A 16746-nucleotide genomic window follows, 5' to 3' on the forward strand; every position below is an offset into this window, starting at 1 on the left:
TATGAAGACTAACGGTACTGGTAGGGGCCACAAAGTGCTGCGCTATAGGTCACTTTCGGCACTTTTTATACCAGCTGAAGTCCATTTTTCATCAAAGAGAAATCACAGAAAGAACTCGGCTGAGGCCAGAACCTCTCCATATGGAAGATTTGCATCCAATTCATGATGGTTTCCACCCGGACCACTCGGGGCCTATTTATACCTGTCGGGGCCCATTTATACCTGTAGGAGCCCTTTCTGTAGTGTTAGGTTGCTGAGCTCGTGTTTCTTTGGTGTCGGTGTGAGTTTTCGATGTGTGAGTAGTAAAGGTTCGTGTCACATGTCATGCTTCCCTGCTCTGTATTGCTTTTGCACAGAGTGGCCTCAGTCCTCCTCCTCTTGGGCCCCACCCCCGCTCCTGGCTCCTCCTCCTCAGCCAGTGACCCCACAGCATGCTGCTTGTTCTGCGGGCACTGGTGTGTTCTTGCTCCCGAGTCGCTGTTCTATTCATCCATAATACTCTGCCCCCCCCATATCTCATTAACTCACTAGTGTGACTGACAGCCAATGGCTCCTGCTTCTGAACAGCCAATGGGAAACGAGAGACCCGGGAGAAGGTCTGCTCTCATACACCACACTGGAGCAAGAAGGGGCTCGGGTGAGTATTGGGGGCGGGCTGCTGCACACAGGTTTTATTTATACCTTCCTGCATACAATGCACTGCTGGGAGCTTGCAGAAGAGCCTCATTCACGTGAAAAGGTGCTACGCCTACTGAGAGCGACATCATTCCTGCCGCAATCACAATGTGTACACCCCCGGCCACTGCCTCTGAAGGTAAAAGGACAGCAGTTGTGGGGGGGGGGGGGGGGCTAAATGCAGCTCAACCAAAGGGTTTTACCGCCCCTCAACCGTTAGTGTGAATGAGCCCCATAACTCATTAAAATCGAGCCCCAATCTAATCGCCCCCAATCCCACCATTACATCTTTATTCATTTGTTTCCATTCTTCTCCTCCAGCATACAATGTATCTTTCTGTATTCAGAGGGGAGGAGTTCAGTGGTGGGCTCTACAGCTAGCGATCAATGTGAGAGCCAATCACAACAGTCATGTGATCAAGACCCTCCTGATTGGTGATCATTAGTACTGTCGGTGACAGCTCAGTTTCCATGTTGGGGGGGTGGGGGGTGCACACAATGGAGCGCACCTCCAGCACAAACACAGCTATAGATAGGTGGCGCCACAGGGGGGAGGCCAGGCAGATGTCAGGCTTGATGACGTCACATCACCGGAGTCATTATGGTATGTACATACAACCCTGTCACTAGCAGCACAGTGTACGCCCAGTCCTGATTGGCTCTCTGAAAGGACCAATCGAGATTAAGGTCAGTCTGTGTAAATTGGACCTTCAGCTGGAGGGATAGATCACCAGATAGGTTCTTCTCTCTCGATTGGCCAGATCTCTGCTCATGGGTTTCCTAGTCTGACCCAACCATTACCATCCCCCCCCCTCCCCCGCTGGATCCTATACAGTGCAGGAAATACGTATTTGCTCCCCTGCTGATGCTGAATGATCGCCCCTCACACAGAAATGATCGGTCTAACAATGGAATGTTCGCCCCTCACACAGAAATGATCGGTCTAACAATGGAATGTTCGGTGTAACACTGAGAGACAGAATACAACAACAAATTCAGCAGAAATGCGTCTAACAAATGATGACTGATCTGCATGTTTCATGAGGGAAAGAAGGATTTGATCCCCTTCACAAAACACGACTTAGTACTTGGTGGCCAATCCCTTGTTGGCAATCACAGAGGTCAGACGTTTCCTGGAGTTGGCCCCCAGGTTCGCACACATCTCAGGAGGGATTTTGGCCCACTCCTCTTGGCAGATCCTCTCCAAGTCATTAAGGTTTGGTGGCTGATGTTTGGCAACTCGAACTTTCAGCTCCCTCCACAGATTTTCAATCGGATGAAGGTGTGGAGACTGGCTAGGCCACTCCAGGACCTTAATGTGCTTCTTCTTGAGCCGCTCCTTTGTTGCCTTGGCCGTGTGTTTTGGGTCATTGTCATGCTGGAACACCCATCCACCACCCATTTTCAATGCCCTGGCTGAGGGAAGAAGGTTCTCACCCAAGATTTGAGGGTACATTGCCCCATCCATCATCCCTTTGATGAGGTGCAGTTGTCCTGTCCCCTTAGCAGAAAAACACCCCCAAAGCAGAATGTTTCCACCACCATGTTTCACAGTTGGGATGGTGTTCTTGGGGTCATAGGCAGCATTCCTCCTCCTCCAAACACGGCGAGTTAATGCCAAAGAGCTGGATTTTGGTCTCCTCTGACCACAACACTTCCCACCAGTCCTCCTCTGCATCATTCAGATGTTCAGTGGCAGACTTCAGACGGGCTGGACATGGGCTTTCCTGAGCAGAGGGACCGTGCGGGCACTGCAGGATTTCAGTCCTTGTCGGCGTAGTGTGTTACCAATTGTTTTCTTGGTGACTGTGGTCCCAGCTGCCTGGAGATCATTGATAAGATCCTCACGTGTAGTTCTGGGATGATTCCTCACTGTTCTCATGATCATTGACACTCCACGAGGTGAGATCTTGCATGGTGCACCAGACCTAGGGAGACTGACACTTGTTTTGTGTTTCTTCCATTTGTGAATGATTGCACCAACTGTTGTCACCTTCTCACCAAGCTGCTTGGCCATAGTTTGGTAGCCCAGTCCAGCCTTGTGTAGGTCTACCATCTTGTCCCTGACATCCTTGGACAGCTCTTTGGTCTTTGCCATGGTGGAGAGTTTGGAATCTGATGGTTTGATGGCTCCTGTGGACAGGTGTCTGTTATACAGGTAACACAATGAGATTAGCAGCACTCCCTTTAATAGACTGCTTCTAATCTCAGCTTGTTACCTGTATGAGAGACACCTGGGAGCCAGAAATCCTGCTGAATGATAGGGGATCAAATCCTTCTTTCCCTCATGAACATGCAGATCCGTCATCATTTGTTAGACGCATTTCTGCTGAATTTGTTGTTGTATTCTGTCTCTCAGTGTTACACCGAACATTCCATTGTTAGACCGATCGTTTGTGTGAGGGGCGAACATTCCATTGTTAGACCGATCATTTCTGTGTTAGGGGCGAACATTCCATTGTTAGACCGATCATTTCTGTGTGAGGGGCGAACATTCCATTGTTGGACCGATCATTTCTGTGTGAGGGGCGAACATTCCATTGTTAGACCGATCATTTCTGTGTGAGGGGCGAACATTCAGCATCAGGGGGGGGGCAAATACACATTTCCTTCACAATACAACCCCGTCACTAGCAGCACAGTGTATGCCCCGTCCTGATTGGCTCTCTAAAGGGACCAATCGAGATTAGGGTTTCTGAAGGTCAGTCTGTGTAAATTGGACCTTCAGCTGGAGGGATAGATCACCAGATGGGTTCTTCTCTCTCGATTGGCCAGATCTCTGCTGATAGGTTCCCTAGTCTGGCCCAACCAATACAATCCCCCCCCTCCCCCACCAGATCCATTATCATCCTATGGAGGATTGGACTCCAGCCGAGTTCTTTCCGATACGATGGACACGGAGCGGCGGGGAAACGTCTCTCACCATCCTTGTGGTCCACCGGCTTGGCCACCTCCAGGTCGAAGTTGTCGTGCATCTGCTGACCCCGGAAGCACTTCAGATGTTCCTGTTCAATCGAGTTACCTTCGTCTTCATCCAGCGGCTGCCAAGTGCCATCGATGAACCATTGTCCTCGCATCACCGGGATCTTATCCGCCTCTGGAAGAGAAGAGAGGAAATCTAACCGACAAATCCATCCAACCAACACCGGGAGAAGGGGCCCGGGGGAAGGGGGACAACGAAGAGGTCAGGACCTGTACCAGGTTGTGTGCCCCGCCCCCCGACTCCTCCTCCCATAACCCCCCCCGACTCCTCTACCGCCCACCCCCCTCCCATACCCCACTTACGACTCCTCCCATACCCCACCCACGACTCCTCCTCCCATACCCCACCCACGACTCCTCCCATACCCCACCCACGACTCCTCCTCCCATACCCCCCCCCCCCCGACTCCTGCCACACTCCCAACTCCTCCTCCCATAACCCCCCGACTCCTCCTGTGCCCACCCCCCTTCTCCCATACCCCACCCCCAACTCCTCCTTCCATACTCCACCCCACCTCCTCCTACCATACCCCACCCCTGACTCCTCCCATACACCCCCCAACTCCTCCTCCCATACCACCCCCCCTCGACTCCTCCTCCCATACCCCCCCTCGACTCCTCCCATACCACCCCCCCACAACTCCTCCTCCCATACCACCCCCCCTCGACTCCTCCTCCCATGCCCCCCCCCCTCCCATGCCCCCCCCCCCCCCCCAACTCCTCCTCCCATGCCCCCCCCCCAACTCCTCCTCCCATGCCCCCCCCCCCCCCCAACTCCTCCTCCCATGCCCCCTAACTCCCACCCCCCCCCCCCCCCCAACTCCTCCTCCCACCTCCCCTCCCTGACTGCTCTTCCCCCCACACCACCCCCTCCCCCATTTTGATGACCACAGATATAGAAAGTGTTGGGAAATCCAAAATGTTAGTTGTCACCAGAACAGGAAAATCTTATGGAGACACAAGAAGGAGATTTACTAAAACTGGTGTAGCTGCCAGCAGCCAATCAGCTTCCAGGATTTATTGCCAAGGCTTCACTGAACAGCTTTGAAGCCGATTGGCTGCAGTACCAGGTTTGGGGGGGGGGGGGGGGGGGCTCCAGTTTTAGTAAAGCTCCCCAATAGAGACAACTGGCCCCTCCCACAGCTCTCTGCTCTCTCCTTGTGCAGGGTGACTGGTCTCGTCTCCGCCCCCTTCTGTAGTGGGTGGAGCCTGCCTAGTCCCTCCCACAGATCTGCTTAGGCTATGTACAGCCCAGTGATGATGTCACTGCTACTTTTACAAGGTAATATCTGGGTTGGCCAAAGTGTTTATTGGACACGGAGAGGATTTATGTCGTTTGTGGCTATTGAGGGACAGATAAAAAATAAAATATTTCAATAAATGTTTTTGGTGGAGTTCAGTTTTGATAAGTGTCTATAGGAACCGAGAGACAATATAAACCGACCGATTACCCCGCAACCCGAAGCGTCCAATCGCCACTCCCGGAACCCGAAGCGTCCAATCGCCACTCCCGGAACCCGAAGCGTCCAATCGCCACTCCCGGAACCCGAATCGTCCAATCGCCACTCCCGCAACCCGAAGCGTCCAATCGCCACTCCCGCAACCCGAATCCTCCAATCGCCACTCAATGAACCCGAAGCGTCCAATCGCCACTCCCGCAACCCGAATCCTCCAATCGCCACTCCCGCAACCCGAATCCTCCAATCGCCACTCCCGCAACCCGAAGCGTCCAATCGCCACTCCCGCAACCCGAAGCGTCCAATCGCCACTCCCGCAACCCGAAGCGTCCAATCGCCACTCCCGCAACCCGAAGCGTCCAATCGCCACTCCCGCAACCCGAACCGTCCAATCGCCACTCCCGCAACCCGAAGCGTCCAATCGCCACTCCCGCAACCCGAACCGTCCAATCGCCACTCCCGCAACCCGAACCGTCCAATCGCCACTCCCGCAACCCGAACCGTCCAATCGCCACTCCCGCAACCCGAACCGTCCAATCGCCACTCCCGCAACCCGAAGCGTCCAATCGCCACTCCATGAACCCGAATCCTCCAATCGCCACTCCATGAACCCGAACCGTCCAATCGCCACTCCCGGAACCCGAATCCTCCAATCGCCACTCCCATGAACCCGAATCCTCCAATCGCCACTCCATGAACCCGAATCCTCCAATCGCCACTCCCGCAACCCGAATCCTCCAATCGCCACTCCATGAACCCGAATCCTCCAATCGCCACTCCATGAACCCGAAGCCTCCAATCGCCACTCCATGAACCCGAAGCGTCCAATCGCCACTCCCGCAACCCGAAGCGTCCAATCGCCACTCCCGCAACCCGAAGCGTCCAATCGCCACTCCCGCAACCCCGAAGCGTCCAATCGCCACTCCCGCAACCCGAAGCGTCCAATCGCCACTCCCGCAACCCGAAGCGTCCAATCGCCACTCCCGCAACCCGAAGCGTCCAATCGCCACTCCCGCAACCCGAAGCGTCCAATCGCCACTCCCGCAACCCGAAGCGTCCAATCGCCACTCCCGCAACCCGAAGCGTCCAATCGCCACTCCCGCAACCCGAAGCGTCCAATCGCCACTCCCGCAACCCGAAGCGTCCAATCGCCACTCCCGCAACCCGAAGCGTCCAATCGCCACTCCCGCAACCCGAAGCGTCCAATCGCCACTCCCGCAACCCGAAGCGTCCAATCGCCACTCCCGCAACCCGAAGCGTCCAATCGCCACTCCCGCAACCCGAAGCGTCCAATCGCCACTCCCGCAACCCGAAGCGTCCAATCGCCACTCCCGCAACCCGAAGCGTCCAATCGCCACTCCCGCAACCCGAAGCGTCCAATCGCCACTCCCGCAACCCGAAGCGTCCAATCGCCACTCCCGCAACCCGAACCCGTCCAATCGCCACTCCCGCAACCCGAACCGTCCAATCGCCACTCCCGCAACCCGAACCGTCCAATCGCCACTCCCGCAACCCGAACCGTCCAATCGCCACTCCATGAACCCGAAGCGTCCAATCGCCACTCCATGAACCCGAATCCTCCAATCGCCACTCCATGAACCCGAAGCGTCCAATCGCCACTCCCGGAACCCGAATCGTCCAATCGCCACTCCCGGAACCCGAACCGTCCAATCGCCACTCCCGGAACCCGAATCGTCCAATCGCCACTCCCGGAACCCGAATCGTCCAATCGCCACTCCCGGAACCCGAATCGTCCAATCGCCACTCCCGGAACCCGAATCGTCCAATCGCCACTCCCGGAACCCGAATCGTCCAATCGCCACTCCCGGAACCCGAATCGTCCAATCACCATCTCCATCATACAATCTCCCATTGGAGGGATCGGTCCCCCAGGAGCAGCTCATCGAACGTTCATCTGATGTGACAATTTAAATATCTTCATCGAGCCAAACAAATTCTCATGCAAAACGGATTTGTAAGGCAAAATCCAGAGACCTCGTCTCCGTCAGATCGACTTCACAGCCACGCCCGCTATCTGAGCGATCGGGAAATACGACCCGGGGGGGGGCTGAGAGCGGACTCCGGGTCATAGAAGAAACCCCAAACTGAAGGTGAATCCCGGAACAATGAAAGCGCTCAACTGCCAGAAGGTCTGTACCCCCGCTGTGCCCATTATGAGGGGTTCCCGCCCTCCCTGTGCCCATTATGAGGGGTTCCCACCCCCGCTGTGCCCATTATGAGGGGTTCCCGCCCCCGCTGTGCCCATTATGAGGGGTTCCCGCCCTCCCTGTGCCCATTATGAGGGGTTCCCGCCCTCCCTGTGCCCATTATGAGGGTTCCCGCCCTCCCTGTGCCCATTATGAGGGGTTCCCGCCCTCCCTGTGCCCATTATGAGGGGTTCCCGCCCTCCCTGTGCCCATTATGAGGGGTTCCCACCCTCCCTGTGCCCATTATGAGGGGTTCCCACCCTCCCTGTGCCCATTATGAGGGGTTCCCACCCTCCCTGTGCCCATTATGAGGGGTTCCCACCCTCCCTGTGCCCATTATGAGGGGTTCCCACCCTCCCTGTGCCCATTATGAGGGGTTCCCACCCTCCCGTTACGAGGGGTTCCGGGTCACATGACCTGCGTCGGTTCCTGGTGATGTCAGCACCCGCAGAGCACGTGGTGGCAGCCAATCATCACCTTGTGCACAGCGACCCCCTCCCACCCTCGGAGGCACTGACCTGGATCTCTCCTCCATGTTCCCGGCAAGGGGGGGGGGGGGGGCGCGATGATCTGCGTTTTGGACCCTCGCCGGCTTTTCTCTGGAAATCCATTTATTCCGGCAGAACTATAATCCCCGATAAGAGGATCCCGGCAGAGGATTCCATGTGAAGTCAGCGGAGATTAGCGCGCGGCGCAGCGAGGAGGCGATGACACGCCAGGCACACGGCGGAAATATATCAACTGCCCGGCGCGCAGGTCTGTATATAAAGTGCGAGATCCGCCGCCGCCGAACAGACCGAGATCTGCGAGGGAGGACTGCAGCATAAAGAGCGTTCTGCGGTGGATCGCTTTTCAGAGGGGCAGCTGGAAGGTATGGAAATCCTGCAACACGGCGAATCCCTTCAATGGGCCAATCAAAGCAAGCGTGGCGGCTGCGGCATGTCTACAACCCCCTCCGGCCCCTGTGATTGGTTAAGAGGAGAAAGGGGAGTGGTCGGAGGGGTTAAAAACCACCCATATTTCATGCCCCCCCAGCATAAACCCAACCTGGATCTCTTTGTTACTTTGTATCCTCTCTGAAGATCATTGAGCGATGTACCGCCATGTTGGCTTTCTGCCCCAACCCCTCCCCCCAACAAGGCGCTATAGACGGGCGCTGACAGAGGTTCCCCCCCCAACAAGGCGCTACAGACGGGCGCTGACAGAGGTCCCCTCCCCCCAACAAGGCGCTACAGACCGGCGCTGACAGAGGTTCCCCCCCCTCCAACAAGGCGCTACAGACGGGCACTGACAGAGGGTCCCCCCCCAACAAGGCGCTATAGATGGGCACTGACAGAGGGTCCCCCCCCAACAAGGCGCTATAGATGGGCACTGACAGAGGGTCCCCCCCCAACAAGGCGCTATAGATGGGCACTGACAGAGGTCCCCCCCAACAAGGCGCTATAGATGGGCACTGACAGAGGGTTCCCCCCCCCCAACAAGGCGCTATAGATGGGCACTGACAGAGGGTCCCCCCCAACAAGGCGCTATAGATGGGCACTGACAGAGGTCCCCCCCCAACAAGGCGCTATAGATGGGCACTGACAGAGGGTCCCCCCCCAACAAGGCGCTATAGATGGGCACTGACAGAGGGTCCCCCCCCAACAAGGCGCTATAGATGGGCACTGACAGAGGGTCCCCCCCCCAACAAGGCGCTATAGATGGGCACTGACAGAGGGTCCCCCCCCCAACAAGGCGCTATGGACGGGCGCTGACAGAGGGTCCCCCCCCAACAAGGCGCTATAGATGGGCACTGACAGAGGGTCCCCCCCCAACAAGGCGCTATAGACGGGCGCTGACAGAGGTCCCCCCCCAACAAGGCGCTATAGACGGGCGCTGACAGAGGTCCCCCCCCAACAAGGCGCTATAGATGGGCACTGACAGAGGGTCCCCCCCCAACAAGGCGCTATAGACGGGCGCTGACAGAGGGTCCCCCCCCCAACAAGGCGCTATAGATGGGCACTGACAGAGGGTCCCCCCCCAACAAGGCGCTATAGACGGGCGCTGACAGAGGGTCCCCCCCCCAACAAGGCGCTATAGATGGGCACTGACAGAGGGTCCCCCCCCAACAAGGCGCTATAGACGGGCGCTGACAGAGGGTCCCCCCCCCAACAAGGCACTATAGATGGGCACTGACAGAAGTTCCCCCCCCCACAAACCAAATAGAAAATTGAGATGGAGGTTTGATAAATTATTTTGACCCGGGGGGAGGGGGGGCGGGGGGGGGGGGTGGAGTACTTGCTATCCTTGGGGGGGGGGGGGGGGTCATGTCTGCTGCCCACCCACACATGACCATCATGTGACTTCTGTTCCTCGAGCCTCCCATGTGATGAGTCATGTCCTCCGCTCAGCGAGAACCCCACCGACCACAAGACGGAGCTCCGCCTACAAGTCCTGACACCAGCAGGAACCGCCGCCACAGCGCACGTCGCACCTAAAGGGGAACTCCGGTATCGCTGCGGCGAACAGACAGACTGGAACGTTCATTTCTGGTCTCCATTGTCCTCATCCTCGGAATTGTCTGAAGCTGAACTCCGGGAAGACAAATCCTAAAACTTCGGATCCATTCAAGTATTTATTCCGGGGACTCCCATCGTGCCGTACATATATATTCTACATTCCCATCCCCCATCAGGGTTATTGCAGTCTGGGGGTCCCAGGAGGGAGATTCCCCCATCTATTGTCCTGTGACCACTATCACCGACAGGGAGAAAATCCCACACTGTGGGTTGTCACCAGAACAGGAAGAGAGGGAAATCGTCCAATGGGGACACTGGTTCTGGGCTACCCTCACTTTGGAGGGATTTCCTCTCACTTCCTGTTGTGGCGATGGGACAGGAAGTGAGGGGAAATCTCCCACACGGGAGACACCCTACAGGGGGCTAGAACCCTCCTTTACTTTATCCAGACTGGGAAAAAAAAAAGTTTGCCTCTAGTGACACTTTAAGTGAATGATTTCAGCAGTATGAAAATCTAATCAGTCCGGCAGTAAAAAAAAATATATTAAAGTTTGGGGGGGGGGGCGGGCAAAAGAGCAGAAAAAAAAACAATACACATACAAAAAAAAACACCACTCCAAAAACAAACAAAAAACCCTAAAACAAACCCAAAACCATAAAAAAAATCCTAACCCCCCAAAAAGACATAAAAAAAAAAACCTACCCCCCAAAAATAAAAAACCCAAACAAACCCTAAAAACAAACCCCAAAAACCCCCATGAATCTAAAAAAAACCAAAACAAAACCAAAACCCCCCCCAAAAAAACCCTAAACGCCCCCAAAAAACAAGCAAAAAGCCCCCAAGAATCTAAAAAAAAACAAAAAAAACCCTAAAACAAACTCAAAAAACCCTAAACCCCCAAAACAAACAAAAACCTAAATAAACCAAAAGAACCCCCCCCCCCACCCAGATTAAAAAAAAAAAAAGCTTTCATTTTATACAGCCCTCCAGTGGCCGAGCTGAGGGGGGGGGGGGGGGGGTGTCTTCCTGAAGGTGACAACAGCTGCCCGTGTTTGTATTCTGAATTACCACTCCGGGGCTTGTAGTCATCATTGGTAGAACGGATGACAGGGTGACAACACAAGAGGCGGGCACAGAGTGTTGTCACCCAGAACAGGAAGTTACAGGAGTGACACCAGCCCGCCCCCACCTTCCCTTACCAATGGAGGTGATAGGAGTGACAGAGATGGGACCCCCCACAACCAATGCAGTGACATGGGGGCACCCCACCTTCTCTAGAACTGCCCCCCTGCGGTGACGCCCCCTAGGGGTAACATTGGGTCATCTCAGGGGGGTTCACTATTGCGAGCTGCAGATGAACGAACGTTTCCGGAAGATTTTAGCGGTCGGGGTCACAGCGAATCTGCCGCCATTTGTACGTTTATCCTGGAACGCCCTCGAAGGAAGAGCTGACACTCATGTCGCGGAGGTCAGAGGTCAGGTGTCTATGGGGGGCGGGAGGGGTGTGGCTGGCGGGTGTCATGATCTGCAGGTCCCGAATCTCCAGAGGACCGACGACACCAATGTTGGAGGCAATGACGATCCTCGGGGGAGGGGAGAAGCAGACGTCACAGCGACTATATCCCCGCATCGGTTCCATTCATCATTACAGGAAGAGAAGGGAAAAACTTGTTACAAAGTATCCAGGGAAAGGTGACCACACACCATGCAATCTGATTGGACAATCTCCACTGTGCAGTACAGGGGCCGGCCCGACACTAACGAGAGGCGATGTCTCCACCCCATCCCCCGAGGCACAAGATCTACCCCCCCAAAGATAAAGTGTCATAGACCCCCCTCCTCCCAGAGGTGGGGGGCGGCCCTTTCCCTACCAATGGAAGTGACATGGGGTGCACCCCCCCTATAAGGTGACGAGGAATAAGGTGGGGGAGCAACAGGTGACATGAAGAGCAAAGGGTGCCCCCCCCACCAATGGGGTGAGTGAGATGAGTGACACCGGTTCCCTTCCCCCTCCACCCTGCCAGCCATGGGGCATTGATTGCCCCCCAGCAACGGAGGAAACAAAAGTGACACCCCCCCCCAACCAACCACCAATGGAAAATATAGAAAATAAAGGGGGCACCCCCCCAAATCCAATAAAGTGACAGAGGGGCTACCCCCTCCCCCGCTGTGACAACAGCAGTGACAGATGGAGAGATTTCCACTCTGTGTGACGGGAATAGAAATCTGTCTAATAAATGAGGGGGACTTGGGGTACCCCGGGGGTGCCAGGAGGGAAGAGATGGGGGGTCTTCAGAGGGGAGAGTGGAGGATCCCAGAGAGAATGGAGAACACATGAAACCCCAGGGATGGGGAGAAAGGTGCTGAACCCATCCAATGACAGGAGGCCAGGGGTCACCAGAAGGGGTTCACATGGAGGGGGTCACCAGAAGGGGTCCACATGGAGGGGGTCACCAGAAGGGGTCCACATGGAGGGGGTCACCAGGAGGGGTCCACATGGAGGGGGTCACCAGGAGGGGTCCACATGGAGGGGGTCACCAGGAGGGTCACATGGAGGGGGTCACATGAACAGGAGGGGGAGGAGGTTGTATGTAGAAAAATCCGCTCTCAAGGCACCGGGAGCATGGAGATCCTGGAGGTAACAGCCAGGGGAGGAGGAGAGGCGTGGGGTGGGGTGGGGTGGGGTGGGGCAGAGAGGGGACCTTTCAGAAAGAGAACATTGGAGTGGACAGGGAAGAAACAAAGACACAAGATGGATACCGGGGGATGGAGATGACTATCTGGCTTGAAGGTCTAAGAGGGACCTTCTATGAGATAGACATCTGAGGAACATGGCAACTGAACCGAGGAGGGCGCCTGGGAGGAGAGCCGCGGGAGGGCGCCTGGAGGAGAGCCGCGGGAGGGCCTGGAGGAGAGCCGCGGGAGGGCGCCTGGAGGAGAGCCGCGGGAGGGCGCCTGGAGGAGACCCGCGGGAGGGCCCTAGGAGGAGACCCGCGGGTGGGCGCCTGGAGGAGACCCGCGGGAGGGGCGCCTGGAGGAGACCCGCGGGAGGGCGCCTGGAGGAGACCCGCGGGAGGGCGCCTGGAGGAGACCCGCGGGAGGGCGCCTGGAGGAGAGCCGCGGGAGGGCGCCTGGAGGAGAGCCGCGGGAGGGCGCCTGGAGGAGACCCGCGGGAGGGCGCCTGGAGGAGGACCCGCGGGAGGGCGCCTGGAGGAGACCCGCGGGAGGGCGCCTGGAGGAGACCCGCGGGAGGGCGCCTGGAGGAGACCCGCGGGAGGGCGCCTGGAGGAGACCCGCGGGAGGGCGCCTGGAGGAGACCCGCGGGAGGGCGCCTGGAGGAGACCCGCGGGAGGGCGCCTGGAGGAGACCCGCGGGAGGGCGCCTGGAGGAGACCCGCGGGAGGGCGCCTGGAGGAGACCCGCGGGAGGGCGCCTGGAGGAGACCCGCGGGAGGGCGCCTGGAGGAGACCCGCGGGAGGGCGCCTGGAGGAGACCCACGGGAGGGCGCCTGGAGGAGACCCACGGGAGGGCCCTAGGAGGAGACCCACGGGAGGGCGCCTGGAGGAGACCCACGGGAGGGCCCTAGGAGGAGACCCACGGGAGGGCGCCTGGAGGAGACCCACGGGAGGGCCCTAGGAGGAGACCCACGGGAGGGCCCTAGGAGGAGACCCACGGGAGGGCCCTAGGAGGAGACCCACGGGAGGGCGCCTGGAGGAGACCCACGGGAGGGCCTAGGAAGGAGACCCACGGGAGGGCCCTAGGAGGAGACCCACGGGAGGGCCCTAGGAGGAGACCCACGGGAGGGCCCTAGGAGGAGACCCACGGGAGGGCCCTAGGAGGAGACCCACGGGAGGGCCCTAGGAGGAGACCCACGGGAGGGCCTTAGGAGGAGACCCACGGGAGGGCCCTAGGAGGAGACCCACGGGAGGGCCCTAGGAGGAGACCCACGGGAGGGCCCTAGGAGGAGACCCACGGGAGGGCCCAGGGCATCCGATGACAATGGATGGGGTAATGAGCATCAGGTAGGACTGTAATCCAGGAATGGTGAGATGAAGGTGGGGGGGGGACTCTGGAGGTGCCGTCATACATACTGGGACCGGTTGAGGAGTGAGGTGTCTTGGAAACTCCAGACCAGTCGAGAACAATTCTACGTTTATCGATGTAACATGTTACGGGTGATTGGGGCCTCCCTCCTCAGGGCTCCAGTCGGGTATATTGGTGGACGGGGGGATTGCAGTCAATGTACGGAGAGTCTCGGGTTTTATGTTTGCACCAATAAAGTGATTATTGTTCTGGAACTGACTGTAGATTCCAAAATGTCAGAACATCTGAAGGGCCCCACCAATCCTCCATGAGTGGAGCTGCCACCAGAGCCGAGGCCCAGCACTACCTCACTGAAGACCACCGGCGACCATCCGCGACCCGGCGACCATCCGCGACCCGGCGACCATCCGCGACCCGGCGACTTTACCCAATCACGGAGTTGCTCGTGTTCCACCCCAAAGCTCAGATATCTGCCACACTCAGATCACAACCAAATTCTTACAGGAACTTCCCTTCCCGGGGTGACAACACTTGAGGAGTTTAGCTTTGTTACCCTTTCCTGCTCCTGCTGTCCAGTCAGTAGGTACTCACGTTCCAGTACACGGGGTAACCCTCCCCCTCGGTGGGGTGGTCGGTAGGCTGGTAGGTGATGGAGGGGTGGTTGGTAGGTCGATGTCCAGTAGATAGTGGGGGAGGGGTGTCCAGTAGGTGTTTGGTAAGTGGTGGGGGAGGGGTGGTCGGTAGGCCAGTGTCTGGTAGATGGTGGGGGAGGGGTGTCTGGCAGGTGGTGGGGGAGGGGTGCTCAGTAGGTCGGTATCCAGTAGGTGTCCAGTGAGGGGTGGTCAGTAGGTTGGTGTCCGGTAGGTGGTCAGTGTGAGGTCGGGGGGGTGGTTAGGTTGGTGTCCAGTGGGAGGGTCGGTGGTGCCGAAGGGGTGCCGGTAGGTGGTTGGGAAGGGGTGTCTGGTACTCATGGGGGGGGGGGGTTGGAACTCACGGTTCCAGTACACCGGGTAACACTCCCCCTCAGTGGGGTATATGGGGGGTGGGTGTCGGGTGGGTAAGTAGGGGGGGGAGGGTGGTCGGTTGGAACTCACGGTTCCAGTACACCAGGTAACACTCCCCCTCAGTGGGGTTATGGGGGGGTAGGTGTCGGGTAGGTAGGGGTGGTCGGTTGGTACTCACAGTTCCAGTAGACTGGGTAACAGTCCCCCTCCGTGGGGTATGGTGGGGGTCGGTGTCGGGTAGGTGGTGGGGAAGGGGTGGTCGGTAGGTAGTCACGGGTACACCGGGTAACAATCCCCCTCTGTGGGGTATATGATGGGGGTAGGTCGCTGTCCGGTAGGTGGTGGGGGAGGGGTGGTTGGTAGGTCGCTGTCCGGTAGGTACTCACGGTTTCAGTACACCGGGTAATACTCCCCCTCAGTGGGGTATATGGGGGGAGGTGTCTGGTCAGTGGTGGGGGAGGGGTGGTTGGTAGGTCGCTGTCCGAAAAGGTGGTGGGGGAGGGGTGGTTGGTAGGTCGCTGTCCGGTAGGTGGTGGGGGAGGGGTGGTTGGTAGGTCGCTGTCCGGTATGGTACTCACGGTTTCAGTACACCGGGTAATACTCCCCCTCAGTGGGGGTATATGGGGGAGGTGTCTGGTCAGTGGTGGGAGAGGGGTGTCCGGTGGGTGGGGGGTCGGTAGGTAGGTACTCACGGTTCCAGTACACCGGGTAACACTCCCCCTCGGTGGGGGAGGGGTGGTCGGTAGGTCAGTGTCCGGTTGGTGGGGTATATGGGGTGGTCGGTGTCCGGTAAGTGGTGGGGGAGGGGTGGTCGGTAGGAGGGGTAGGTCGGTAGGTACTCACGGTTCCAGTACACCGGGTAACACTCCCCTCGGTGACGTCCACCTCGTACAGCCCGCTCCGCACACACACCGGCCCGGTAGTCTCAGGCTCCGCCCCCTCCGGTTCCCCGGCGTCCAGCAGTCTCCGGTAGGCGCGCTCCACCCGCAGAGAGTCGGATCCGATGAACGGTTTCCATGTCTTCCGCTCCTCCTTGTAGAACCATCGGACCTCCTCCGGGCCCAGCTCGGTGACGACCTCATAGCGGGGCCGGGAGGTGCTGGATCGGGTCCTCCTCCGGCCCGGGACCGGCAATCTGTCCGCCTCCTCATCCTCGTCCTCCGGTGAGCCGGGCTCCGGGGAGAAAGCGGTCAGCTCCAGACTCATCTCCGGGGCGGCGGCGACACCGGCTCCGCTCCCCGTCCTCCTCCTCCTCCCCCCACTCACACTCGCCGTTCTTCTCCGTCATGGCGCCCCGGTACCGGCCAGCCCCGGCATGAGGCAATCCGCTGACACCCCGCGCGCCTCCGCCGGTACCGGCTCCCGAGAGCGCGCCCCGCTGCAGTCACGTGCCGCCCCTGCTGGGACATTTAACTCACGTGACTGCCGGAGGGAGAGATGGGGGGCGGGCTCCCCCTGCTGGACGCCGAGCGCACTGCCCGCCCCTTGCCTGAGCTCAGTGTCCCCATCAGAGCCCCTCCTTACATCACTGACCCCATCGGAGTCCTTCCTTACATCAGTGTCCCCATCAGAGTCCCCCCTTACATCAGAGTCCCCCCTTACATCAGAGTCCCTCCTTACATCAGTGTCCCCATCAGAGTCCCCCCTTACATCAGAGTCCCCCCTTACATCAGAGTCCCCCCTTACATCAGAGTCCCCCCTTACATCAGTGTCCCCATCAGAGTCCCCCCTTACATCAGAGTCCCCCCTTACATCAGAGTCCCCCCTTACATCAGAGTCCCCATCAGAGTCCCTCCTTACATCAGAGTCCCCATCAGAGTCCCTCCTTACATCAGAGTCCCTCCTTACATCAGTGTCCCCATCAGAGTCCCTCCTTACA

General features: G+C 58.1%; 1 protein-coding gene across 1 annotated transcript in view; it reads right to left on the reverse strand.

Annotated features, from left to right (window-relative positions):
* DDHD1 (DDHD domain containing 1) overlaps window positions 1–14883 on the reverse strand; it is a 59564-nt gene extending 44681 nt beyond the window's left edge. Inside the window, exons 1-2 of the mRNA XM_089668191.1 lie at window positions 14858–14883; window positions 3599–3772 (exon numbers count right to left, since the gene is read on the reverse strand). Of these exons, the coding sequence (XP_089524317.1) occupies window positions 3599–3752 (154 nt within the window). The 5' untranslated portion in view covers window positions 3753–3772; window positions 14858–14883. The remainder of the gene's footprint in view (window positions 1–3598; window positions 3773–14857) is intronic.
* Between the last annotated feature and the right edge of the window lie 1863 nt (window positions 14884–16746).

Source organism: Staurois parvus, unplaced genomic scaffold (genome assembly GCF_062004578.1).
Source record: "Staurois parvus isolate SC_StPar_1 unplaced genomic scaffold, SC_StPar_1.0 ptg003935l, whole genome shotgun sequence".
Lineage (NCBI taxonomy): Eukaryota > Metazoa > Chordata > Amphibia > Anura > Ranidae > Staurois > Staurois parvus.